Below are 27,296 nucleotides of genomic sequence, written 5' to 3' on the forward strand. Positions count from 1 at the left end.
TTTTGTACAATTTGTAGCAGATAATAAGGAAAATACGTATTTTTTTATTTTTCTTGCAACTGTTTTACACTCTTAATGTATGAGTTTCGTTTTAGAAAGAAAGAAATTAACATAATTCAAAACAACGGAATTAATTATGAAAAGCGGTTCAAAAATTTTCCATTCGAAACTTATATATATATATGCACAGAAAAGAAGTGCATAGACGATGATTACTAATTACGTAAAACAAATTAGTAGTCACGATGTTTATTAAGAAAAACATAAAATAACTTAACTTTGTTAACATGAATAATTATACAGTCATTCTGAGCAATTTTTAATATACATATAATATAATTTTAAATTTTATTTCATATTATTTTTTACGTGACTTCTCATAAATATAACTTTTGCGTTTTCATATGTTTATTCAGGCTTCCAATTTTTTTGTAATAGAAAAACAAATTAACGAAAAGAAATGCGATTCCACAATCGTGCATTTTCAATATTGAAACCGCAGGTATTTAAAGGTAATGATTTATTGTATTTTAACAACTCATTTTTTTCCAACTCATCATACTTCATAAAAAATACTGGAAAATTCATAAGGTATGAATTTTATTTTATAGTATCTTGATTATTTTAAACTGAAAAAAATTATCCCAAATTACTGTAATAATTATATTAGTATAGTTTAGTTCGTTTATTTTTATTTTATTTATTTACAATTTAAAACTTACATGATCATCCGTCAGACCTAAGTCTGTCGACAGATATACTAAAGAATTATTATTACATTATTAAGTGGTTAATGCAATAACCAATTTTATGTAACAACTAAAGATATTATTAGTTTTTCTAATAGTTATAATAGTTACAATAATTATAATAGTAGTAAAATTATAAAAATTAGTTTAGCAAAATTAAACTGTTTATTTAAAAATTAATGAACAAATTTAATCTTTAATATTTATTATGTATTAGATTTAGTTACTAAAACTATATTCAAGAAACAAAACTATACTTAATTACAACAACTAATTACACAATTAATATCTTGTTGCAACAATTACATAAAGAAAATAAATAACTAAGCTTTGACCATTCAACAATACATTATTTACTGATTTATAATAATTATTAACATTAAAATAATAACTATAATCATGTTATAATTGTCTGGACTGCCAGTATAAATCCAACATGAATCCTGTTAGTACCTATTACGTTATAGTTAATGCCCACTCAATGAGACGTTTTTTTAAATAATTTTTTTTCATTTTTACATTATTGAGGTGATTCGGTAAAGAATTAAGTAATGCAGGAACAACATAGTTCTTTAATCGTTTACCGTAAGTATTATTATATCTATCTGTAATAAAGCTAATTGCTCTCAAATTGTATCCACTTTCTACATTTACTCTGTATTCACTGTTGTAAAAGTTCCTAAAAATAATTAAGAATTTAAATAGACCTCTAGATGACAGAAACCTTGTAAGATTATTTAAATCGGTGTCATAATTGTTATCAGAATCGTAACGAGCAATATCTTTGAGGACCCTATTTTGTATTAAATTTATTTAATTTATGAGATATTCTGCGGCTGATCCCCATGCTGTCAAGCCGTATCGAATAACAGATTCAAACAATGATGAATAGAGTAAGCGTTTACAGTGAATTGGTAATAGGGGTGAGATGTATATATAAGTATATATATGTATATATAAGTGTAGTAGTAATAATTATATAATAATTATTATAAGTAAAGTAATAATTATATTTTTACGGCCTCCGAACTTCCCTTCCAGCCGTCGATCCCTCTACAGCAGACAGAAAGTAGCCCTACACAGTAACAAACGATATATTCGGAGCGATAAAACAGTTTAATACTTTTTTACATTGCCTGTCACATCATTGCCTGTGTACATCATTCTGCAACTGGACACGCATATTCGTAGTCAACTGCAATGTACGTACGTGTCGCCACAGTGTTGAATATTTGAGGCAAGCATTTATTTCATCTGCTGGTGTCGATCGAGAAATTACAGGCAATGTTTGCTTAAAATCTCCTGTGAGTAATATCAAAGAATTCTCGAACGGTTGAACGTTTCCACGCAAATCTCGTAACGATCGATCAAGAGTTTTAAGCGATTTCTTATGTGCCATCGTGCATTCATCCCAAACAATGAGTTTACATTTTTGTAATACTTTTCCCATACAGAACGCTTTGGAAATATTGCACGTGGGAGTCTCGATGATTTGCATGTTTAACGGCAACGTCAGAGCTGAATGCGCAGTCCTTCCACCTGGTAACAATGTCGCAGCTATTCCAGACGAAGCAAGAGCTAAGGCTATGTCATTTTTTGATCGTTGAACCGTTGCTAGATTCAATCTAATGAGGAATGTTTTCCCAGTTCCTCCTTGCGCATCCAAGAAGAAGGTCCACCCAACTCCGTCATTTATCATTTGAATTATGCGATCATAAATGCCTTTCTGTTTACGCGTTAATTTGGGAATGTTTGATCGGACATATGACTGAAGATCACCGATGTCGTAACTCTGTTCACGGCTTAAATCCACATCAAATGAAGCAATCGCAGCTCGGGTGGGTGCTGGCATTCCCAATCGACTAAGAACTTTATTTGCATTAGCTAAGCACTTGTCTTCAATATTTATCAATGCTTCGTTGTAAATGCCTTTTGTAAATTCAGAAAAAAGTGAATATTTTACTTAACAAAGGGCGCTTTGGTCGTTATGTAAGGATATTGTTTTCTGTGTATTGGTTATTTCGCCTTTTTAGTTTGCATAGTCTTAAGTCTATCTGGGCTATAAGAAAGTTGGGTGTTTTAATTTATTTATGATTTATTTATAATTTGTTTACATTGGCAAGGGCCATATGTGGGCTCTTTGTGATTGGTCGTTGTGTTTGACAGCGGCCATCTTGTATTGATCTGATTGGTTTTCCTTTGTTTACATTTCCATCTGATTTATTAGCCTCTTATTTATTAAAAAACTGTACAAATTAAAAATAGATAGATAGATTTATTAAAAATAGATGAAAACAATCTTTGATGCGGGTTATATATCGTGATAAAATTTGAGCTCAATCGGTGCAGAACATTTTGAGTTTTTGAAGCGTACACAAACGAACTTAAAATTTTTATATATATAGATTATCAAAACAAATTAAACATTTGTTTCACTGTATTTTATGTGCATAGATAAAATACAGTGAATACAAAGTATTCTATTTATTTATTCTATAAAATTAAGGTACAAGAAATAATTATTCTTTTGAGTAATGTAGAAATTTTCTCGTCGTCTTATTTATCTTAATAGTAATTAATTAATTAATTAATTTGTAATAGACCTTACATTAGGAATAGCAAAAGTTCATTTTACACATTTCACCTTTGAATTTATGAAAACGATATTTAAGTGCTGATTTCAAATTTGGGTTTTCTTACCTGAATTATTGTCATTTACACTTCTGAAAAAAAAAATAATTTCGTATAAATAAATGCGTAAGGGGTGATATATTAAATTCAAAAAATAAAAGGAAAGTATTCTCTAAGAGCTGTGTATTGCTTGCGAAACGGTAATATTTTTTTTCGGTATTTAATGATTTATTGTTGGTTTCTTAAGTATTTTTTCCTTATTATAACGTAGAATTAACGGTTGAACAATAAATCAATTTCAAAACGGACTTTGGAAAATACGTGTAACAAAAATAAGACTTTCTTAAGCTCCTGCGGGATTTAGTTTTTAGTCTATCAATATGATCTATCTGTCAATTTAGGTTTCGATCTATAATTAAGGTTAACATTTTTTTTCAACCTGCTTTATCGTTATACAATTACTACACAATTTAATGCTATTCTCAATTTACCTATAATGTAATCATTTTATCTATTTTAAGCAGTGTCTATTTACCTATGCTAAAATCATAGATATTTATCGAATAAAAGATCTGCCAATTATAATCAAACTGGCGTCTCGCCATCTTAATTCTCAATGACTCCAGGGAGGTAGCCTCCTAATAAAAAACTATATCAAAAGCAAACGCTTTAAGAGATTCATCAAATCTACTGAAACTTAGATCGTTTACGTAAATACGGAACAAGAACTTCGGACCGGGTATCAAACCTTATGACTTCAAAGTACTCGGTTTCGAGTTAGCTTGTGTAGATTCCAACTTAACCTTCTGAAATCATCAGTAATATAACTGTTGAACCGATTATAGGTTGTACCTCGAATACCTGCCCTAAATAATAAATTAAATAAAATGACTTGATCAGCAGCGTCAAAAGTTTTAGTTGAAGTGGCCTCTCACTCTTCCTTCTCATTAAGACAATTGTTCAAATGTCGTAAATCTTAACCGTGCATCTTCAGTTTTCGTACCCTCCCTAAAACCATATTGATTAAGAGAAAAAACTTTTCCTGCTGATAAACGACGGTGATCTTGATTTGTTAAATTTGTAGAAAAACGGCATAAATGAAACAGGATGATTAGTAACCGATAATAGCTATTCTTTCCCCCATTATTTTTTTAATCTGGAAATACTGAAGTTATAAGAAAATTCATTAAGATTTCTTGCCCAAGGATTAACATTTATTATAAAAGCGAGGGGTTTAATGATTTCAGGTATAATAATTTTGTGCGCGCGCGGGTGTGTATATACACTCGTGTGTATGTGTATATATGAGTGTTGGAGATAGAACTCCGGAGTTTCAAGAACGAATATAGATAAAAAATTTCTCAGAGTAAATAGTGTTTTACTCATAATAACTATATTACACATGAAACTATGCAGTGGATTCTGCTGAGAAAAAATCCTATGAAATCGGTTGAACAAAATGAAAACGGCATCTCGTCCAACAAAATACATGTACAAAAAAAAGTGTATTAAGCGTTGTACGCTGTAGACTGTTTGAGATGTTCAACGCGAGCCTTTTAAAATAAATCCAATAGAAGTGAAGGACATTTTAAGGCAAATATTTGATTCTATACAGGACATCGTTCTTAATAACTCAAACTCCACCTTCCCAAATACGATCCCGGAAATTCAAAAAAATAAACGAAATAATGTACGAGGAGTTCGGCTTTCATAGGCCATATTTTACGGATGGGTAATAATAGAACTCCCAATGAAATTCTCCTTTTTTATTTAGGAACAAAAACTAAAAGCGTATTTTGCGATAAAGTTAAGAAACACTGTAGGAATAGAAATTCTGAACTTACAAAAATCGGGAATTAATCAAGGAAAAGTTGTAAAAATCTCGGAAAAGAAGGATAATTGCAAAGAAGAAGGTTTCAATCATAAAAGAGTAACAACGTGATAATTAAAGAATAATGCCAGTGAGAAACGTAAAATTACTGGCAGTACAGGAAGGAAAGCGAAACTAAAAAAAAGGTATTGTGCGTGATCCAGCTTTAACTAAAACGGAAAAAATCTTCTTTCTCGCTGACTTCTAATTATATTTTTCAGATTTAGACTTTTAGCAAAAGTATTTTTAGCGTAATCTATTTACATACTAAAATGTTAAACGTTATAATATCGGTTTATACGGGCTAATAATGAGACTCGGCTTATTATCATAGTTCAGTTAAAAAACTTGTTGAATTCTAAAAAAATAAGGTTCAATCCAAAGTATTAGAAGATAACTTATAGGAAATTAACATTCGAACGTGGATTTGTTTACCGAGAATAATCCAAAGTAAGAGAATATTTTAGAAGTTCGACTAAATAGTGTATGGGTGCAGTTACGTCTAATCTTCATTATGGGATACTTCATTCTGGTAACCGCCGAGCTAAATTATATACGTTTGAACTAAGCTAGAAGTTAAGTTAGAACTATGTTTGAACTAAGTTAGAAAACATACGATTCAAAACCGTAAACACAAACATGTTAAACAGTATTTCTCATCGCTTCCGGTTTTTAAAGGTTCCTGAATTTTAAAAAAAAATGTGATGCGGACAACATATGATTCCCTTGTATATCTACTAAATTACACATACACATTTTTTGCTGCGCTTCATTTAAACTAATTTTATTTGAAAGTGAGATACGATCCTCCAGTTCTTTAATAAAGTGGACAGTTACACAATTGCTGAAATATAAGTTATTATTAACGTAAAATATTTATACGATTATTAATTCAACAATCTTACGTGAAATATTAGGATAGAATAAAAGGTCCCTTTATTACTCGTATTACTAGATCAGTATTATTTGTATCTAGTGAATTACTGATTAACAAAAGTTTTAGATTTCTGGTGTGTCGTATAAATAAAAATTAATAATAATTAAAATATTCCGTTTAATGAACTCCTGTATACTGGAGTTCGTTTAACAAACGTTAATTTCGACCTTACGGTATAATATACTCGGTTTTTATTATTAGACTATTCGGTGAATAATCAAGAATGAAAAAAAAATAATCATATAGGAAAAAGAAAGAACATGAAGAAATATATCTAAAAAAACGACAAGAGGATGAATATAAAGAGAGAGAAAATTTGAAAACTAGAGAACGTGTACACAAATTAAGATCAGAAGAATTATTTCAAACCAAAGAACGATTATTTGATCGTACAAAAAAATAAAGGAAATGATGGTCAACTCCGACTTAGGGAGAATATTAGCTTACAATATCAGAGGAGTAATGAACTAAACTAAAAGAATTTTTTGCAATTTATTAAAGATCGGGCATGCATGCCTCAATGTATATATTGTTCTTTGTGAGGGGCTATTTTCAGTCACTCTGTGGATAAAATTAAATTAATTATTCTGTAATTCCAGAATTCTAGAATATTCAGTAATTCCTGAATTCCAGAAATTAAATAAAATTAAACCAGAAAATCCAAAAGTAATACTATTTTAAATTATAATTTTCAATTAATATAAAAATAATCAGATGTTTCATATTATATGCCTATTAATTTACATATACTCATTTTCAAAAGCACATAAAATCTTATTTCACTAATAATTCTGATTTTTTTTTTATTGTTATAGAATAATTATTTATTGTAAAACTTTTTCTACAACCACGGGTTAATAAATCAATATATTTAAATTATAAAAAAAAGATGACGTCTGATTCGAACCGATGTGCCTTCCCTTATAATTCATTTATTAAAATTTTTTTTTCATCGGTTTCCTCTGGAACCGATGAAAATAAGTACCAGTTATGATATATCGTTGAAAATCTCAATGAGGACTTATTACTGCAGTTAAGAAAAAGTTCAAAATCCAAATCTTTTTGGATTTTGGGCTTTTTCGGATACTTTTGTTTCGGTCAATTGCAATCAAAAGGGGAGGTGCACAAATAGACGTTACAACAGTTCTGAATACAAAATTTCAACATCCTACGGCTAGTTTTTGAGTTGCATACATGCGAGATACATACGTACGTACAGACGTCACGCTGAAACTAGTGAAAATGAATTCAGGAATGGTCAAAATGGATATTTCCGTTGAAATCTGAAAACCGAAATATTTTTCGATCACAATACTTTCTTTACTTCGTACAAGGAAGTAAAAATTAAATCGACAATAGAAGTACAAAGAAAATCGTGAAAGAAGAAAACAATTACGATTGTTTTTTCAAATACAGTCGATGCCTTGTGTATTTACATCAATGTATCTTATATAAATTTAACAGAATATCCAGCGAGATCGGCATATACCTCACGGAAGTATTGCACAAAAATTCTTCAAACAAAGATCGAAGAATAGTCTTTGTTTATAGGAAAGATACTTCGTACAAGAAGTATTCTTAATTTTGTATGTAGAAAATGACAACACATAATAATCTTAATAATTTGATTTTTGAGTTTACACATACGACGATTCGAATTTTCTTATATATTCTTTACACAATGGTTTAAAAGCGTTGCTGCCTCAGACGGTGGCGAGTGTCCTTCTATACAGTTCGGTTGTAGAAATAGAATGTAATAAAATTTCTCATAAGAAGCGTATACATATATATACATCCCTGGGCGCGCGCATGCGCACGCACGCACGCGCGCGCACACACACACAGAGAGGGAGAGAGATTTTTTTGCGAAAGCGGTTATCAGTTTTAAAGAAAAAGTAAAAACAGTTATATAAAGCAGCAAGTATGTTGACACAAACACTGTGATATAGTTTAAACTTGTACGCAGAAGGAATGAAAATTACTACATTTAAAATACATTGCATTGCATCGATTATACTTCATATAATACGTCTATAAAAGTACTTTGTAATTACGATATCAATTAGCATCGTTAGAAATAAAGTCTCTCTTTTAAACTAACACATCCCATATGTTTATCTTTGATTTATATGTTTTTATTACAGCGATAATATCGGTGTTCATGCTTAGATCGTCGATTTTTTATTAACACACAACTCTTTTCCTCTTTATGCGATGGACTTCTAATTGTCTGAAGATTAACAGGAAACGGTCCATCACTTTATTCGTGCTAAGAACGTATCGAAATACTACAATTTTTACGGGAAAAAATCCTGTTCTAATTGAGTTATTGAAAATTTTAGGGACCGACTTGAAATCCAGATTGCAACCGTATTGCAAAAATCGTAAATGTCTGCCGAGACAGATAAGATAACTGTTAAAAACGTCTTCGAAAAAAGATTGAAGAAATTTACTCTTCGAATCGGATGTACATTAGACAAATGTTTTGTTACGTAATAATGAAAGAACAACAGATGTTGTTTTGTTAAACACACAGATAACAGTTTCTCGGCTGATAAACGGCCGTATTTAGTCATTCACTTGTAAAAATACTCGGCATCGAGTTGCATTAAATACAATCGTTTATACTAGGTCGGAATACGCTATGCAACTCGTACCTTTGCGTCTTAAATATTTAAATGACGTAGGAAAAATGTAGAATAATGGGAATAAAAAACCTTTGATAACCTACAATATAACTTACGTGGAAATTATTACGACAAAGTCGAACTTGATTTCCGGCTTAAATCCAAACATAAATTAAAAGTTTCGAATATTTAGATGAGTTGTAAGTAAAGTAGAATTGTAATTTAATTTAGTAAAACGTTTGTACACTATGTTTTACAAGGTTATATTAATAATTAATGTCATTTATGATTTTATTCACTAAAGTGAAAGTTTAATTAGATATGCCTTTTTTTATGACGTTACTTATCGATTTAATTTCTCAGATAAATCATGGTTTATTATATATATACACAATTCGACACAGTATTCCATAAGCCAATTAACCGATGGAAAAAAGAAGCACATATTTAAATGTTTTTTAGGTAGATTTGATAAGAACGCTACCTATTATAATGGGCACCATGTTTCGACTTCCAGAAAATTGCGTCTTATTTTCGCGTTTCACATCCCCCATACCCGAATACCACCGTAAGTTCAAAAGATTACATATACATTTATATATATGTATATGTGACGGTAAAACCCCGAATACCGGTAAATCTTAAGTTTTACCCGCAAATTCTAACATTTACCAAGTCACTTGGTAGAAGTCCGAAAAAATCTTGAAAACACATTTATTTCGGACTTTTACCAAATAGTTTTGGTAATTATTGACATTTTATATCTTTCCTTAAGTTTTATAATGGTTTAAACGAACAAAATGACTGTATTTAATGAAAAACGTTCAGTTGGGAATCAAAACGTTTTTCCCGCTGCAAAAATTGAAAATAAATTGGGTTAAAAAACAATCCGGGTGTTAGACCCAGACTGTGTATTTAAGAGTTAACTATTAATTGATTATTCTCACGTTTGAAAATGATTAATTTTAATGCAATTTTTAAATTGAAATCCCGAAATTGAGAAGAGCATTTTTAAATTCATGCTCTTTCCTATTTAGAAGTGATTTCGTTACAGAATTGTCAACTTTTACCAACAGAATACGGTAATGGTCAACAATGACCACAACGATTTGTTAAAGGTCCGAATTAAATGTGTTTTCTAGATTTTTTCGGACTTTTACCAAGTAACTTGGTAAATGTTACAATTTACCGGTAAAACTTAAGATATAGACACAAGATATAGATCTATATAGACACAATAACTTACGTAATTTTGCGCCAATCAGTTTCAAATTGATACATAAAATATAACGATTTAAAATTTCGGTGGAGTTTGTTAATGGAAAAAATCGGACCATGGGTTGGAAATGGCGGAGGGGAGGAATTTTCGAAAAAAATATATCGCTATAACTTTCTTATTAAGTAAAATATCGAATTCGTTTAAAGGTCTTACTATTCTTTGGATAAGGGCCTAAAACTTATCTAAGTAAAGGTTTTTTATATCACTAACCATTGGCCGAGGGGGGGGGTTGAAAAAATGGATTTTCGAAGACAAAATAGAATCATACATCTCTCAACAGGCACAGTATCGGATCAGTCTAAAGTGGTCGTTAGTTCTCTGAATATTACCTAAAACTTTTGTCTGAAACAAATTTTGATATGACCAACCCTTACGGCAAGGGATGACCAAAATATTACTGGAATTGTAAGAAGATGGGGCTTGTATTGTAAACATGGGAAACTTTTTTTCACATGCAACCATTATCGTATTAAGTATATTTGAAGTTATTTCATTTGAAGTATATTTGAAGATTTCCACGATAAAATTAATTTTATCGTGGAAATCTTTCTTATCCCCTACTTAACACCGGTGAAATCTACCTCCGCGTGTATCTACGCTAAAAATTAAATGACCATTTGGGGCGTCAAGTAATGCTCAATATTTACCGGTTAGTGTAAGGTTTCGATTTTCATTAATAGAATAAAATTTAACGTAATGACGTCGGACTTGTACCGCGCCGGGTAAAATCTTAATTGCCTAATCAATAGGCACTACAGTGGTTTGTTTGCTGGAATTACTGTAATCCGCATTTATACTGAAAAAGAGTCGAATGTTCTTGGATTAACTGCGCGTTTACGAATTTGAAGTGGTGAATGCCTTAATTAAAAATAACGTAGAAAAATATTTTGATCGTTACGTGTAGCTGTTTTGACCGATCAGGAAAATAATCGCCAATTTATATAAACCGTAATATTTTTCGGTTACAAAATAGTAATCCTCCCATTACAAGTAATGCGACTCTTATTATCTTCACCGGGCGGGGTTGCACTAAAAACCAAAAATTATTCTAAAAAAAAAAACTACTGAATTTTCAACATCTAACATGTAATATCCAATAAGCAGTCGAAAAAAACAATCGATTTTTCGACTGCTATATACCACTGTATACTATATACCACTGCTTATCAACCGACATCGTGACACAATCTAGTTTAAGATATAATTTTTTTAGTAAGGATTCAAATTCATTTTCCAAGGTACTAAACAGCAATGATTACCTCATCTAGATGGTTTCGTTTCGGTTCTGTTGTCATCGCTCGTACCGCTTCCTATTTTTCGCCCCTTCGGTAATCAGGTACCCTTTTACAGTTAACGGATAAACGCAGAAGTAAAACATCTAGAGGTAAACAAATTTTGGCTGACGGATGACGCCTTGGTAACTTTCCTTGCCAAATCACGGGTTCATAGCTCTTGTATTCCTTCTTGCATATAACATTCGTTTTCTACACAAAAACTGTAAATTCAAGAACAAGACTAAAAGTAACGCTTTTAATTTAATATTAATTAATACTTGTAAAAAAATTGTTTACCTATTAATTGTACGTAAAATTTATTTCTGAAGATGTGATTTATCGATTATCCGAATTTCTTATTTTATATATATATATATATATATATATATTTTTTACAGTTTTACGAGAAAATTTATAATTGAGTATCAAATCAATTTAAGTGTGAAAAATAAGTAAGTAAGATGATGTTAAAACCGCGAATGATTTTTATTCTGATTTGTTGTTTTACTTCTGTAAAACAAACGACGATCAAAATGCAAACACAGAAGCCAGGTACTCAGCAACCTGCAAAATCTACAGCAAGTAAGCAGCAACCTGTCGAACCTGTAATTACTATGCAACGTTCAACATCTGAGCAAGCTTCATTAACTATTGCTTATATTGATACTTTTCTTGGAAAGCAAGTACAAGTTAATTATTATAGCACACATTCGCACTATTTTGGAGCTGCAAGGAATCCATTTTTGCGTATTTCATTTGACAGTAATACACTTAACAATTTCAGTGAGGTAATAAATTATATACTAGTTTCTTCTTTTTTAGAATTAGATTGTTTGTTTACTTAATGAATTTATATTTTAGATTGAGTTAGAACGGATATGAGTAGGAAGTATTTTTCATTTATTAAACTTCACTTAATCATGTCGTTTCTGTAATCATAAACTTTGAATTCTTACATGAAATGTTCTTAAAAATAATTCATGTTAATAATGGCATGTATCGCTTTTATAATATGTAACAGATTATTTGGAAATTAAAAAAAATTTATTATAGTCGAAGAAAAAAAAAGTAATTAATAATTAAAAAATCAACTTACCAACAATTTTTTTATGCGTTCAAGCGCTTTCGTAATAGATTTCCATCATCAGGCTCTTAAAAATGTATATTATATTCTTAACAAGAGTAAAAATTCGTTGTCATATGTAAAGTATATAAAATATAACGATGGTCGTCATTGTTTAAAATTGTTTCGACTTAACGTCCTGTCATTAAGATGTATCCACCGTTATGGTAAAGTGGAGTAGAACGGTATGACCGATTGGTCTTGGCAGTATATTTTAATTCGCGATATGCGCATTTTAAGCAACATACACTTTATCCATCCAAATTAATTTTATTACTTTTTTTTATTCCTTCAGATGGATCTATATTATTTATATATTTTATCGTTAGCAGCATTTGCTGTTTTTAAACCAAATAATTTAAATATTTTGTTAAATAATATACACATTACCGATAATTTAGAAAAGTACCACATATATGTTTTAACAATGATAAATTAATAAACGGACAAACAAGAATTGACAACGATATATTGTATAAGAAAGAACTGAATAATCACAATAGAGTGAGTTGACCATACCGTTCCCACTCCACTTTACCGTAACGGTGGAGACATTCATAATGACAGGACGTAAGTTGAATAATTTTAAACAAATGACGACCACCGTTATATTTTATATGCTTTACGTAAACAAATTTACAAATGACAACGAAATTTTAGTTTTATTAAGAATATTAATAAATAAATATTCTATCCGTATAACTCTTCAATACCGACCTTTCCTTTCGTATTATAAATCCTTCTTTGTTTAATACATTATTAGATTTTAATTTACGTACCGCAAAATTTTCCTTAACATTTCTGTATGCTCCGTCTATTTTACCGATGATAATTTCTCTTTCCACATCTGAACTCTTTTCTTTAATCCACTCTTCTTTTGTTAGTTTGCACTTCCAATTTATTTTTTAACTGTCGATAATTCCTATTACTTTCTTCGTCATTAGCGTTCTTATATTTTCTACGTTCATCCATCAGCTGCAATATATCCTCTGATATCCAAGGTTTTCTACCGGTGCTCTTTTTTCTGCCTAAGTTCGCTTCTACAGATCTAAAAGTTTCCATTTTAACATTCTCCCATTCTTCTTCTACATTTTCTACCTATCATTTTTAGTTAGACCTCTTGCGATGTCCTCAAAAATCTTCTTTACCTCCTCTTCCTCAAGCTTGTTTAAATTCCACCGATTCATCTGACACCTTTTCTTCAGGTTTTTAAATCCCAATCTACAATTCATTATCTCTAAATTATGGCCGCTATCAATGTCTGCTCCAGGGTAAGCTTTGCAATCGTCGAGTTGATTTCTAAATCTTTGTTTAACCGCGTATAATCTATCTGATACCTTGCAGTATCGTCTCGCTTTTTCCTTGTGTACATTCTTCAATTATGATTTTTAAACTGGGTGTTGGCAATTACTAAATTATACTTCGTGCAAAATTCTATAAGTCGGTCCCCTCTTTCATTCCTTTTGCCCGGCCCGTATTCACCCGCAATATTTCCTTCCTTGCCTTTTCCGATGCTTGCATTCCAGTATCCAACTATTATTAAATTTTCATCCTTTTTTATGCGTTTAATTTCTTCGTATACACACTCTACCTCATCATCATCATCATGGGCGCTTGTAGGCATATAGACGTTAACGATCGTTGTCGGCTTAAATTTTGATTTTATCCTATTACAATGATTCTGTCGCATTGTATGCATTTTGAAATATTTTACTCTCTTCCCTATCTTCTTGTTCATTACGAAACCTACTCCTGCCTGCCCTTTATTTGTAGCTGTGTTATTATTCTAAAATCACCTGACCAAAAGTCGTTTTCCTCTTCCCACCGAACCTCGCTAATTCCTAATTCATCTACATTTTCCTCTTTAAATTTTCTAACCTACCGACCTTTTTCAGACTTCGACCGTTTCACGCTCCGACTCGTACAATGTTATTTTTTAATTTTTCTGGTGATCCCTTCCTTAATAGTTCCCACCCGGAAATCCGAACGGGGGTCTAGTTTAGCTATGAAGCATATAATATACATTTTTAAGTTCCTGATGATGGAATTCTATTCCGAAAGCGCTTGAACGCATAAAAGAGTTGTTGGTAAGTGGGTTTTTAAATTATTAATTATGTAATGGTACCGATGGGCCGTGTCTGATAAAATTATTTAAAAAAAATTAATCGAATAAAAATTAAAAAATCTTTTGTTTTGTTAATTTCTACTAAATTTGGATCAAATAAAAAACGACCACCATATCCGATTCATTCTATCTATTCATCCCAATACTACCTGCCCGATACGCCAAAGCTACAGTAGTAGTTATAAAGTAGATCAAACGTCGCTGTGATACTCGTTACTGCAGCCGATAAGTGGTTAAATTCTATTAATTTTGTTCGATCAAATCAGAACAATTTTTGCAATAAAGGTTTATTAATATTGCAGGTGTCAGATCATTTGCTTTTAATTTTTATAAATTTTATAGCAGTCTAATCTGTCCTATACTTAGAAATGGTATGACAAGCCGAGACGTCATGGTTTTTCCTGGAACCACCAAGTGGTGGTGGAGTGACATCAAAGTCTCTCCTAGAAACCGTTATCTGTATCTATTAATATACATAAATTAATATTTTTACGTGCTACTTTTGTATCTTTTCCCTACTTAGTACTTTTGTAGAGATAGACATCTGTTCCATTAAAACGGTTTATTTGGAAATCCAAGGAAAAGTATAAGAGGTATGTTTACCGTCCCAGTCATCCATTTAAAATGGGCTACTCACTTTATATTAATATCTTTAGTAGACAATTGTACTGTGGTTACTGGTGTGTATTAGTTTGAATATAAATTTCATGTATAAATTAAATATTTAAATTAAAATATTTAAAAACATTTAAATATATTTAACATTTATTTTAAATTATATTTTATTTGTAATAATATTAATTATTATTATTTATTAAAATATTAATATTTTATATCTATATTTAATATTTAAAATATTTTACTGCGAAAGAAATTTTAATTACTCTCTCAACAGTAGGAGATTTAAAATTGTTCTTATTTATGTGAAATATTATCAAGTTTTATGAACTTGAAAATATCCAAAATTCCGAATGCGATCAGCGATATTAAATAACTGTCTATTGCGTTTATATGCTTGTAAATATATGTACGCATGTCTTTATTAAATTTCTGTTTCTCACTCCCGTATATAAAATTTGTATAATTTTATTTCCTCGCTGTTTTTTGTTACATATTATAGAATTAAACTTTTACTAATTACGGTTGCTCTCTGTCTTTCACCTGAAAAGACAGACGTGTTTTCAGACTCGACGTCTTTCATAGATATCAAATATTTACGTCTCATCGTTAACGGTAAATCTATTTAGGTTAACTTGAAGTAAGATAAAATATTTTACTTATTAAAGGGTGATATGACAAATATCAGGCAATATTTCACGCTGATAGGAATTATATGCAAATTACAAATATACTACTTATACAACAGACTACAAAAAGGAGAAATAAATTTAACGTCGATTCATGTCATTCTTAGTTGAATTAGGAAAGAAAACCGAATTAGACTTACAGATATTACGTTCTATTCTTACGACTGGCAATATAACGGAATATTTAGTTAATTTTACCACACAAAAGGTTTTTGTAAAGACTTTTGCGGTAAAAATGTCGTTACTCTGTCGTTTTTTTGTAAACGGCAGTTCTTCTTCATTACATTGCCAAAAGAGGAAGCGAATGAGTTTGACATTTTGAATAATTTTTTTTTTCAGGGCTTGTATATGGTAAACCTCTCGGTGGAAGTAAGAAGTGGAAAATCGACTAAAACATATGTAATTTGTTCCCTGATCAACATTTCGGTGAGTAATCAATGATTAAATATTGTATAAATTGGAGGACAGGATAACACTAAAAAGTCAAACACATCAGTTTACGTATAAAATAGACAATTATTAATTTTTTTTTTTTACTTTTTTTAAAAAATCCCGACTAAAATACTTGTTTTAAGATTTTTCGCATATACTGTTTATTTGTCTATTATTATCGTTCATTGCTATTATTATTTCTGTTATTTTTTTTAATATATATTTTTATATATATTTTATCTCGAGTGTCTATTGATGATTGCAGCAATGGAAACAGTCATCTGTTTAGATTCTAAATAAAAATGTAATTGTTACACGATTGGTTTTTTAAATTATTTTCTTAATATTTATAGTCCAGTATGGATATATTTAATACTAATAAATAATTTCACATCATAATATTAAAATTTAGTTCCAAAATATCGTCCAAAGTTAACTAAAACGGGTACAGTTATAAAAATAAGATTTTTTCATTAAATTTAAATTGAAATTTAAGTTATTATTCAAACCTCTGTCCATGTAAATAGTATATTATTTAAAAATATGCACAAAAAATATAACTTATCGGTACGTGAAATTTCGTTTTTTTTCTGAAAGAAATTAAATCTGTATACACGTAAAAGTTTTCTGTATAAAGGTTTTTATAAAATCCTCATTCGAGTTGCTTCAAGAATAAAAACGGGTCTTTGTTTCACGAAAGAAAAAGATATCTGAAATTGTATTTATCCGTTTTAAGTTCTATCTGATCGCATTACGCATCTGAGTTTTCTTTACTTTGGATGCACATTTTTTATCTTTCACACTATCTATTTTTTATTTCAGTAAATTTATTTTTCAGGATAAGAAATTGAAAAGCGGCTTAGTGTACAAAGAGGTAGACCAATCTGATATACATTTAAGTAAGTTTTTTGAAGAATATTATTATATTTTACAGTTTATTATTTTTATTTTGAACATTGTGGTTTGTTATTGAATACGATTATACGATTTGAATAGGCATAGGAAGGGTTTATTAAGAGAGGACTCGGAAATATACAACAGCGTTTAAGAATTTATAATACTATGTTGATTTACGACATTATTGATTTTAACGATCAACATAAGTTGGAATAGCAGAATCCAAAACGATTAATGAGAGATTTAAATAAAAATAAATATTAGATCGGAAAATTATAATAGTAACAACATCAAGCTAGATAACCGATGTTTTTGAAAGGATTAAAGAATAGTATTTCTCTTGTAAAGAAAATAAAAAAAAACATATTAGATCGATTATTAACTATGAATTATCGCTTTAAACGGTTTCGATCGAATTAGGTTAGAAGATTTCTAAGCGAACGAACCCTCGAATGTCACTTTGCACCACTTGTGGAATTTATAGACATATTGCATTTATAAACGTATTTATAAGAGAGAGTGAACCTACCTCCGATCCGAAAATATCACCTCTACAAAACAACATTTAAGGAGGGCGATGACCGATTTAAGGGAAGAGCATTTAACGATCCTTTTACGATAGAAAACATTCGGAAAAAGATTTATTGAAATTATATACAGCTAACAAATATAAAGATGAGTTTTTCCTGTCTTCGTTAAACTAAGATTCTCTACCGTTTTGACTTCTACTGGTTGGCTGTAGGGATTAGAAAACACATTTTTCTTAAAATAATAATCATAGTGCTCAAAATCAGCTTGTGCGATGCAATGATTTCTCGTATATATAAAATAAAAATTGTTTCTGTTTCTATATCGAATTAACGATGTGGTAATGGAATTTTATATATAATGATTTTTAAAATCGATCGTCTCACATCAGTTATCTAAAAAGTAAATGAATGTCAGACAATAAATATAAGAGCTGTTGCAAACTGAGATTAGCGGTGGAGCGATAGCTTCACACTCTTTGGTACGGAAAGGTGCATCCCAAGCAGGCTTTTAACACGCATTAAATTTACATACCGAATTCGTACTGTAGAGCATCGAGTGATTAATCTATAAGACATAGGGTAAAACCAGACGCTGCTTAAAGAATAAAATCGTTTTCAATTTTATACCTAATATCATCTAGTCTAGCAGAAAGTTTTTCAATTGAATGGAATTTTAACATCATTTAAATTACTCACTCTGCTGAAACTAACGGACCTCGTAATTGTGTTCTCATTAGTTTTTGGACGCTTACCGATTGAAAAAGTTTACGACCTCATAAACGACCGTTATAAACGGCGGAAATCGAATTACAAAAACTTAATAAAAAAAAAAATTTATAACGTTTCATACATATGTTGAATTATTTTATTTAATTTACGGGATTATAAAATAGGGAGATGAAGGTGTGAGTCGGTTTAAAAAAAAAAAAATTGTCATTAATATATAGCAAATTATACGATGTAATTTGTGTTCATCAAAATGGGATTTTTAGATCATACATTAACGTCACAAAACGTAACCTTAATATTTGATTTGAAGTAATCTTGATATTACTTAACGAATACATGTTGAATTAGATATAAAGGGTTTATATAACCGTGCCTCTCCAAATTATAATCGTACATATTTCATCGATAATGTATTGACCTCAAATACTTTGATTTTAGTTGTAGAAATTCGGATGTACGGGGTGATTTACAAAGAATAAAAAAAGATTCGATTTTCAATCGAGAGTACTGCAATGCTAATCCGCTTCAGTGTCGATATACTTAAGAAAAGTATGTTGTATGTAGAACTGAATTAAAATTTCCAGATATATATTTTTTAAAACGAGTTATTCATTGTTAAACAAGAATTGTTTTATGTTTATAAATAATTTCTTTGTACTCATAAAAAAAAAATATTTAGAAATCGATAGTTCTTGAAAAGAGTAGTCGCTATTTTTAACTACATTCTTTTTATCATCGATTCGATGTAAATTAATAGTTTGATGTCTTTTATTATAAGGAGATATGTTCTTAATTTCATTATTACATGTAAAAACATGCATATAAATAATTAGGCCTTTTTTATTGAATCGCATCGCGATGGAACATAAGGATTTATTTTAAACTCTCTAAGAATGAAAAAATCCACGACTAAGCTTGTAAAATGAAAACTCGTCTGTTTTACAATTTACGAAGAACAACAACCTTTAAATATAATATCGTTCTTAGTTCATCGTTCCAAAGCAAAACAAGACATTTAGATTATTTAGATTTCAAGGATTAACGACTGCTTCACGGAAGACAAAACTCTGCTGAAACAGATGCCGCAACCGGATGGACCGATTTCAACATACGTTCTACGGCAACGTACGAGTTTGCTGTGTTCGGTTGAATTCCGCTAACACTCGAATATTGATGTAATTAACGGGTCGCTACGTCCAATGGAGAATAGAGGTTGAAGAACGAAAATCAGCGTACTTTACCTTTACGATAAATATTTTCTTGACAAGAGCTAAATATTACATCCCTTCTTCGAGTTTCTCAGGCAGATTGTTTATCGTAGTCGTAACTGGAAATATCGGTTTTGATGAAAGGATACGCAACATTACAAATTAAAGTTAGGCTGATGTTTCGGTCGGTCGGACTCATTTATTCACTAATTCGAAGATGATTATAAACAAACAAAAATAATTTGGCTGACTCGTTCCTACGGCAGCCGGATAGCGGGTTCTCTACCGATTACAAAATCGAATTACCGAACGCTTAACTTCACGATCAACGAGAAATACTTACCGAGGTTCCTTCTCCGTCCAATTTTTCGGTAAAAGAGAAACTCCTTTCAACAAAATGGAACATAACGATGTAAAAGATTTACGTAAATTGCCGATATCATTTTATTAATTGTTTAATGTCAGCTAAGTCTGTGTATTTTAAAAGTTGAATCAGAGCATGGGGTCTTTCGCGCATACCTTTGTGGTAAGAGGAGGGCGGATGACCCCTATTGTCCTTACTGTGGCGATCCGAATACCCCGGAACATGTGGTGTTCTGCTGCCTACAGTGTTATGAGTACCGCCTAGCTTGCTCGGCGATTACCGGACCGTTCAGCGTGGAGAACAACATCGTCATCGTGTTGCGCAGCTCCAAGAGTTTTGATACCGTCGCAGGATTCGTGACGAGGGTTTTTCAGGAAAAGGATGGGGGGCTCGGGGATGAGAGCAGCCCTCTGCGGAGCTGCCGTTTGCACGTGCGCGCACGAGTGGGCAGTAGCGATGAAGTACGGGGACTCTCGTACTCCCGATCGATGAAGACCGAGTCCCGGCGGGGGTGCCCCTCTCGGGGTGTCCCCGTTAGAGACATTGGCATAAATACAGAGTCCCGGCTCCAGGAGTGGGGACCCAGGGACGGCATAGCCTGGTGACAACGATATATTGTATAAGAAAGAACTGAATAATCACAATAGAGTGAGTTGACCATACCGTTCCCACTCCACTTTACCGTAACGGTGGAGACATTCATAATGACAGGACGTAAGTTGAATAATTTTAAACAAATGACGACCACCGTTATATTTTATATGCTTTACGTAAACAAATTTACAAATGACAACGAAATTTTGGTTTTATTAAGAATATTAATAAATAAATATTCTATCCGTATAACTCTTCAATACCGACCTTTCCTTTCGTATTATAAATCCTTCTTTGTTTAATACATTATTAGATTTTAATTTACGTACCGCAAAATTTTCCTTAACTTTCCTGTATGCTCCGTCTATTTTACCAATGTTCATTTCTCTTTCCACTTCTGAACACTTTTCTTTAATCCATTCTTCTTTCGTCATTTAGCACTTCCTGTTTATAGCATTTCTTAATTGCCGATAGTTCCTTTTAATTTCTTCATCACTAGCATTCTTATATTTTCTACGTTCATCCTTCAGCTGCAATATATAGTCTGAAACCCAAGGTTTTCTACCGGTTCTCTTTATTCCGCCTAAGTTTGCTTCTGCTGATTTAAGAATTTCCTTTTTAACATTCTCCCATTCTTCTTCTACATTTTCTACCTTGTCTTTTTTACTCAGACCTCTTGCGATGTCCTCCTCAAAAATCTTCTTTACCTCCTCTTCCTCAAGCTTCTCTAAATTCCACCGATTCATCTGACACCTTTTCTTCAGGTTTTTAAACCCCAATCTACATTTCATTATCACCAAATTATGGTCGCTATCAATGTCTGCTTCAGGGTAAGTTTTGCAGTCAACGAGTTGATTTCTAAATCTTTGCTTAACCATGATATAATCTATCTGATACCTTGCAGTATCGCCTGGCTTTTTCCAAGTGTATATTCTTCTATTATGATTTTTAAATTGGGTGTTGGCAATTACTAAATTATACCTCGTGCAAAACTCTAAAAGTCGGTTCCCTCTTTCATTCCTTTTGCGCAGCCCGTATTCACCCACTATATTTCCTTCCTTGCCTTTTCCAATGCTTGCATTCCAATCTCCAACTATTATTAAATTTTCATCTCCTTTTACGTGTTTAATTGCTTCATCAATCTCTTCGTATACACATTCTACCTCATCATCATCATGGACGCTTGTAGGCATATAAACGTTAACAGTCGTTGTCGGTTTAGGTTTTGATTTTATCCTTATTACAATGACTCTATCGCTCTGCGTCTTGAAGTACTCCACTCTCCTCCCTATCTTCTTGTTCATCACGAAACCTACTCCTGCCTGCCCATTATTTGACGCTGAGTTAATTACTCTAAAGTCACCTGTCCAAAAGTCGCCTTCCTCTTCCCGCCGAACCTCACTAATTCCTACTATATCCACGTTTACCATATCCATTTCCCTTTTTAAATTTTCTACCCTACCAACCATTTTTAAGCTTCTAACATTCCACACTCCGACTCGTAGAATGTTATTTTTTACTTTTCTGATGACCCCTTCGTTAGTAGTCCCCACCTGGAGATCCGAACGGGGAACTATTTTACCTCCGGAATATTTTACCAAGGAAGGCGCCTCCATTATTGCTATGTGAAAATGCAGAGAACCACATTTTCTTGGAAAAAAAAACAGCTGTAGTTTTCCATTGCTTTCAGCTGCGCAGTACTCAGAGGACTGAGTGATGTTATACGGCCGTTTAAGTCGTCCTGACTCACGCCCCTAACAACTCCTGAAAGAGCTGCTGCCCTCTTTCAGGAATCATTCCTTAGTCTGGCTCTCAACAGATACCTCTTCGATATGGTTGCACCTTCGGTCCCGCTACTCTGTATCCCTGAGCACTCAAGCCCCCTCACCAACGGCAAGGTCTCATGATTCATAGAGGAGGATAAAAACAAAGCAAAATAAAATCATTATTGAACTTATAAATTAAACTGATCGCTTATTGAGCAGTTTAACTTACTGAGCAGTTTAAAGTAAAAGGAATTGTAATATTTCAATATACGATTATTTTCCGACAAAATATTAAGGGAGGGGATTGGTCGATAACGGACCTAAGAGAATTGACTGTTTTACCGGTCTTGATGACTTGGATACTTATACATTTTACAAAGTTCCGCTGTCCCGGAGTTCGTCTGGGTGGATTGATGGAAACCGTGACAAAACCCCGTTCAGGCATTTGAACGCAAAATTACACGTACAAAAAATTAAAATATACGAGTCCATAATAATTACATTAAGGAACAAGATGATTTTTTTTCTTTTGGCACAAGGACCAAAATATGCGATCCAAAGACAACTTTTAACGTTGAATTTTTTCAAGTAAGTTAACAAATTGTCTCAAACACCAACCGATTTTTGTGATACGGTAATCTTTGAAGGAAATATGAGAATTTACAAACATAAGGGACATTATTCAACTTATTATTATGTGGTACTTGTATTTGTTGTATGTTTGCAATCTGGTACATTTCTCTTTAGCGCCGAACAATAAGTTGAGAGGATTCATTCACTTCGATGCCGTTAGTACCTTAGTTAGTACCGTTAGTACGTTTCCCGTGCTCGTCACTGACCGCACCAAAATTTTCCGGATGTGAATCCAAGAAATGAATATTTAGGGATATATTACATCCCGTAAGGCTATGTGATTGCAGTAATTCACCCACACCCATCGGGTTGGTCTAGTGGTTAACGCGTCTTCCCAAATCAGCTGATTGGAAAGTCGAGATTTGGAAAGCGTTCAAGTCGTAGTAAAGCCAGTTATTTTTATACGGATTTGAATGCTAGATCATGGATACCGGTGTTCTTTGGTGGTTGGGTTTCAATTAACCACATATCTCAGGAATGGTCGAACTGAGAATGTACAAGACTACACTTCATTTACACTCATACATATCATCCACATTCATCCTCTGAAGAATTATCTAAACGGTAGTTACTGGAGGCTAAACAAGAAAAAAGAGAGAGTAATTCACCCACATGTCGTGATAGTCGAGGGATTTATGATTTCCTAAAAAGGTTTTGCACGACATTTTTATGACCTTTACGCTGAGTTTAGGACTTGGCTTAACAGTTCGAATCGTCTATCCCTATTCAAGTTCTTATCGGAAACTCGCCGAAATCCTTTCCTTGATTTCTGCGTTACTAACACGATGAAACGTTTCTTTCAAATAATGAAAACCAGGACCGTTTTTATCCATCGTTTTAACAAAATTTTTTAAAAGCCCTAATCTTGAATAGAATGAGGTAGAAGAATGATTTTTGAGTTAACTAGTAGGAAATGTGTACAATATTTCGGTCAGGGGTGAGTGCTTTCTTTTTCCTGTTTAGACTCCGGTACTTTCCGTTCAGATAATACTTCAGAGGATGAATGAGGATGATATGTATGAGTGTAAATGGAAGTGCATTCTTGTACATTCTCAGTTCGATCGTTCCTGAGATGTGAGGTTAATTGGAACCCAACCAATAAAGAACACCGGTATCCACGATCTAGTATTCAAATCCGTGTAAAAATAACTGACTGTACTAGGACTTGAACGCTGAACTCTCGACTTCCAAATCAGCTGATTAGGGAAGACGCGTTCACCACTAGACCAACCCGGTGGGTTCAGGGGTAAGTGCTTCACGTTTTGGTCATTTCTTATTGATACAATGATTTATCTGGTCTCTGCTGTCCCATTCGCACAGAAGTAATAAAGTTTAATGTAGCTCAGCTGCAAACCCGTTAATAACGCGATAACGTTTAAATCTTAACGTACAGTCCAACGTTACTTGTTCTATTGAATTTTTTCTAACAGGTGTTTCGTATTGTCATATTACGTTTCTTTCAAGTTAGATAAATTAGCACAGAAGGGAATTTTTATAATCGCATAAAAAAACAGCCTTTAAAACACTAGTTTTTGACGAATCGCGAACAGTCTCAATTTTATAGAGTTAAGTTCACGATGAGGTTTTCTGTGTCAGCATAAGTATTGTTTTACACTAAACTGTTTTCTTCAAAATATAAATCTTGAGACGCTTCGTAACTTTCACGAAAGAAAAACACTTTAGTGTCAGTACGGACTGCAGTTTTGTGTTTTAGTATATAATCTTATCCTTCCAGGATTCCGTTCTTTCTGCTTGCTCTCTTGCCAAGTCCCGCTCCTCCTTTAAGAACTGAAGGTGTTCTATCCGAAAGGGAGAGTAGCGTTTCACTTTACCCTCGGAATAACTTTTTTGGCGGCTTTCATGAGTGCTTTTCTAATCTTAGAAACACTTTTATCGATATTTCCAAATATTAACCGAATCTTGAGTCGCTAGGGTTTCAACAGTTTCCCTGAACAACTTCCAGTCTGCTTTTTACAATTCCATTGCGGTCCTTTTACCGACAACTTTTCTAGAATCTTCATCTGGCCGACTAGTGTTACCGAAAGTATTTTATGTCCAAAGCCACTTGAACTTGGCAGGCGGTGTATTCGAGAAACGATGATTAAGCCGTGTGAGCAAGAGCTACACCTCCATAAGCGTTATGAGGCATTGGTGCACAGTGTGTTTGGAATTACTACTACTTCTTGCGGTTCTCGCCATACTACGGTCAAGCAAACCTCATGTGCTGATTATCCCTAGCCCAGTCTGTCTAACATTTCGCACACATTGAACAGCAGATGAGAGCGCCCCAGTTTTTATTTTGATTCCGAACTTTACAGCCAAAGTATATTTCATAACATTTTTTTCAACTAGTATAATTAATCTTCGTCGTCAGACTTCCCTGGCGTATTTATTCGTTAAAACCACACTTGATTCAGCAGTAACTGTAAATCACAAAACAGAATTAACCTACACTACGTGCAGCGAACGTTTAAACAATACTAAGGTGTTAACTGAGTCTCGCAAAACTGTTCTTACAAACATGAAAGAAATTGCAATTAATGAACCATCCTGCGTATTCAGTTATTACCTTAATAATTGTATGCCAGTACCCCACTCGCTGTTAGAAATCGTTAAAATATCCTTTTTTGCACGTAATTTATCTTTCCTGAGTACACAGAATTCCACAAAAGTATTACTTTTGTGGAATTCTGTTCCACAAGGTTATCGTACAGAAACCGTGGGTGATGGAGAATCTAAATACATGAACGTTATAGATAAGTAATTAAAAAATAATTCGTAATTCAGAATAGGTTAATAAATATATTTGAGCGCATAATTATCTCTACCTTGAAGGGACATAAAGAATTTAATTTTCATTACCGAAAATGGTAGTCGATGAAATTAATTAAATATAAAAATCATTAGCTTATAAGTAGCTTGAATCGCCGCATAGAATTTGGAACGTGTAAGCTCGTATCGTATTTCGACAAAATCTGTAGAAAGACGTTTATCTGTTTTCATACTGCTATCTACAATCGAAGAATTATCTATGATTTACAAAAATTTGATATCTAAAATTATTTAAGAGTCAGTGTTATCATTAAAACCGATTTTAGTTGGAGGAAGAACTTCTTCCTCTTTCAAATAATTTAAAACATATACCAGCTTGCTTTACACAGTATAATTAAATAAAATTTTACCGTTTAAAATATTTTTCTTGTGTTCAATCGTAGACTGTGTATTTTTTAATTTTATGAACTGTATAAACATTTCTTTTATTTTTTGTTTACAGCTTATCAGTTTCCCTCTACTTCGATAAAGTGGAGAAATTTTGCTGGGACTGGCAGTAAATCGATGGCACAAGTATTCGTTACAATTTATAATCAACATAATCAAAAACTTACACGTATACCCTCTGTTAGGCTACTGTCACGCATAGACGAAGTTAAAAATACTTTTAAAACTGAAGGTAAAAATTCGAATGGACTTGGGGATGGACTTGGGGATGCATGTTTTAACATGGCAGTAATAATAAATAATTAGTATAATATTAAAATATTTCGTAAATTTAAAATAAATCAGCAACTAATCTCATACTTCCTGCTAAATATTACTGAATTTTAACGTAAAATAAATAAAATATAATTAATATTATTTCTTTGTTTTGTTATTTTTTATGACCTCTTCATCACCCCATAAAGCTATCTTAAGTCGATTAAAAATGCTAACCTAAACGGAGAACGGAATAAACTAAAATGTACGGTAAAGCAGTTGTAGTAGAACATGAAAGTAAACATGAAGTCTGCCCGAACGGAAAAAGGAATACCTAAGACCATTATGTTAATATAAATGTTACTTAAAAATATTTAATCTATTGAAATTTTGTATGTTAAAAATACGTAGAAGGTTATGCAAAAGTCTGGAATATTTGTTTTGACTCGGCTTCTAGTTGATGTTGGAATGGGTATGGACGTGATGTTGGAAAGCTCTTCGTTTGAGTTATACTCGGAGTGTGCTGAAAATACTCTGAAGAGTAGAAAAACTTTTAGCGATGGAAAGTGGAAGCGTATAAAATAGAGAGAAGATCAAGAATGTAAAACGACAAATAAATTTAAAAAAAAGAAAATCCAGAAAGAACTACAAAAAGGATGAACGGAAAGAATAATGTAAGGTTCGACAATAGATTTTTAAAATAATAAAAAATTGAATAAACGAAAGGATAAATCGGCTGCTGTTACT

The 27,296-nt window shown here is 32.1% G+C and overlaps 1 protein-coding gene across 1 annotated transcript; it reads left to right on the forward strand.

Annotated features, from left to right (window-relative positions):
• The first annotated feature begins 435 nt into the window (after nt 1-435).
• LOC142333511 (uncharacterized) lies at nt 436-26,711 on the forward strand. Its single transcript, XM_075380771.1, has 5 exons — nt 436-591; nt 11,766-12,155; nt 16,262-16,348; nt 17,193-17,253; nt 26,350-26,711. The coding sequence occupies exons 2-5, from the start codon at nt 11,829-11,831 to the stop codon at nt 26,598-26,600; spliced, it is 726 nt and encodes a 241-aa protein (XP_075236886.1). The 5' UTR covers nt 436-591; nt 11,766-11,828; the 3' UTR covers nt 26,601-26,711.
• The last annotated feature ends 585 nt before the right edge of the window (nt 26,712-27,296 follow it).

This window comes from Lycorma delicatula, chromosome 12 (genome assembly GCF_047948215.1).
Source record: "Lycorma delicatula isolate Av1 chromosome 12, ASM4794821v1, whole genome shotgun sequence".
NCBI lineage: Eukaryota > Metazoa > Arthropoda > Insecta > Hemiptera > Fulgoridae > Lycorma > Lycorma delicatula.

Excerpts from the sequence above, each read along its gene's own strand:
- LOC142333511 (XM_075380771.1), top strand. The coding sequence starts at position 11,829 with ATGATGTTAAAACCGCGAATGATTTTTATTCTGATTTGTTGTTTTACT. Across the intron at positions 12,156-16,261 it reads CACTTAACAATTTCAGTGAG|GGCTTGTATATGGTAAACCT; the intron begins GTAATAAATTAT and ends TTTTTTTTTCAG. Across the intron at positions 16,349-17,192 it reads GTTCCCTGATCAACATTTCG|GATAAGAAATTGAAAAGCGG; the intron begins GTGAGTAATCAA and ends TTTATTTTTCAG.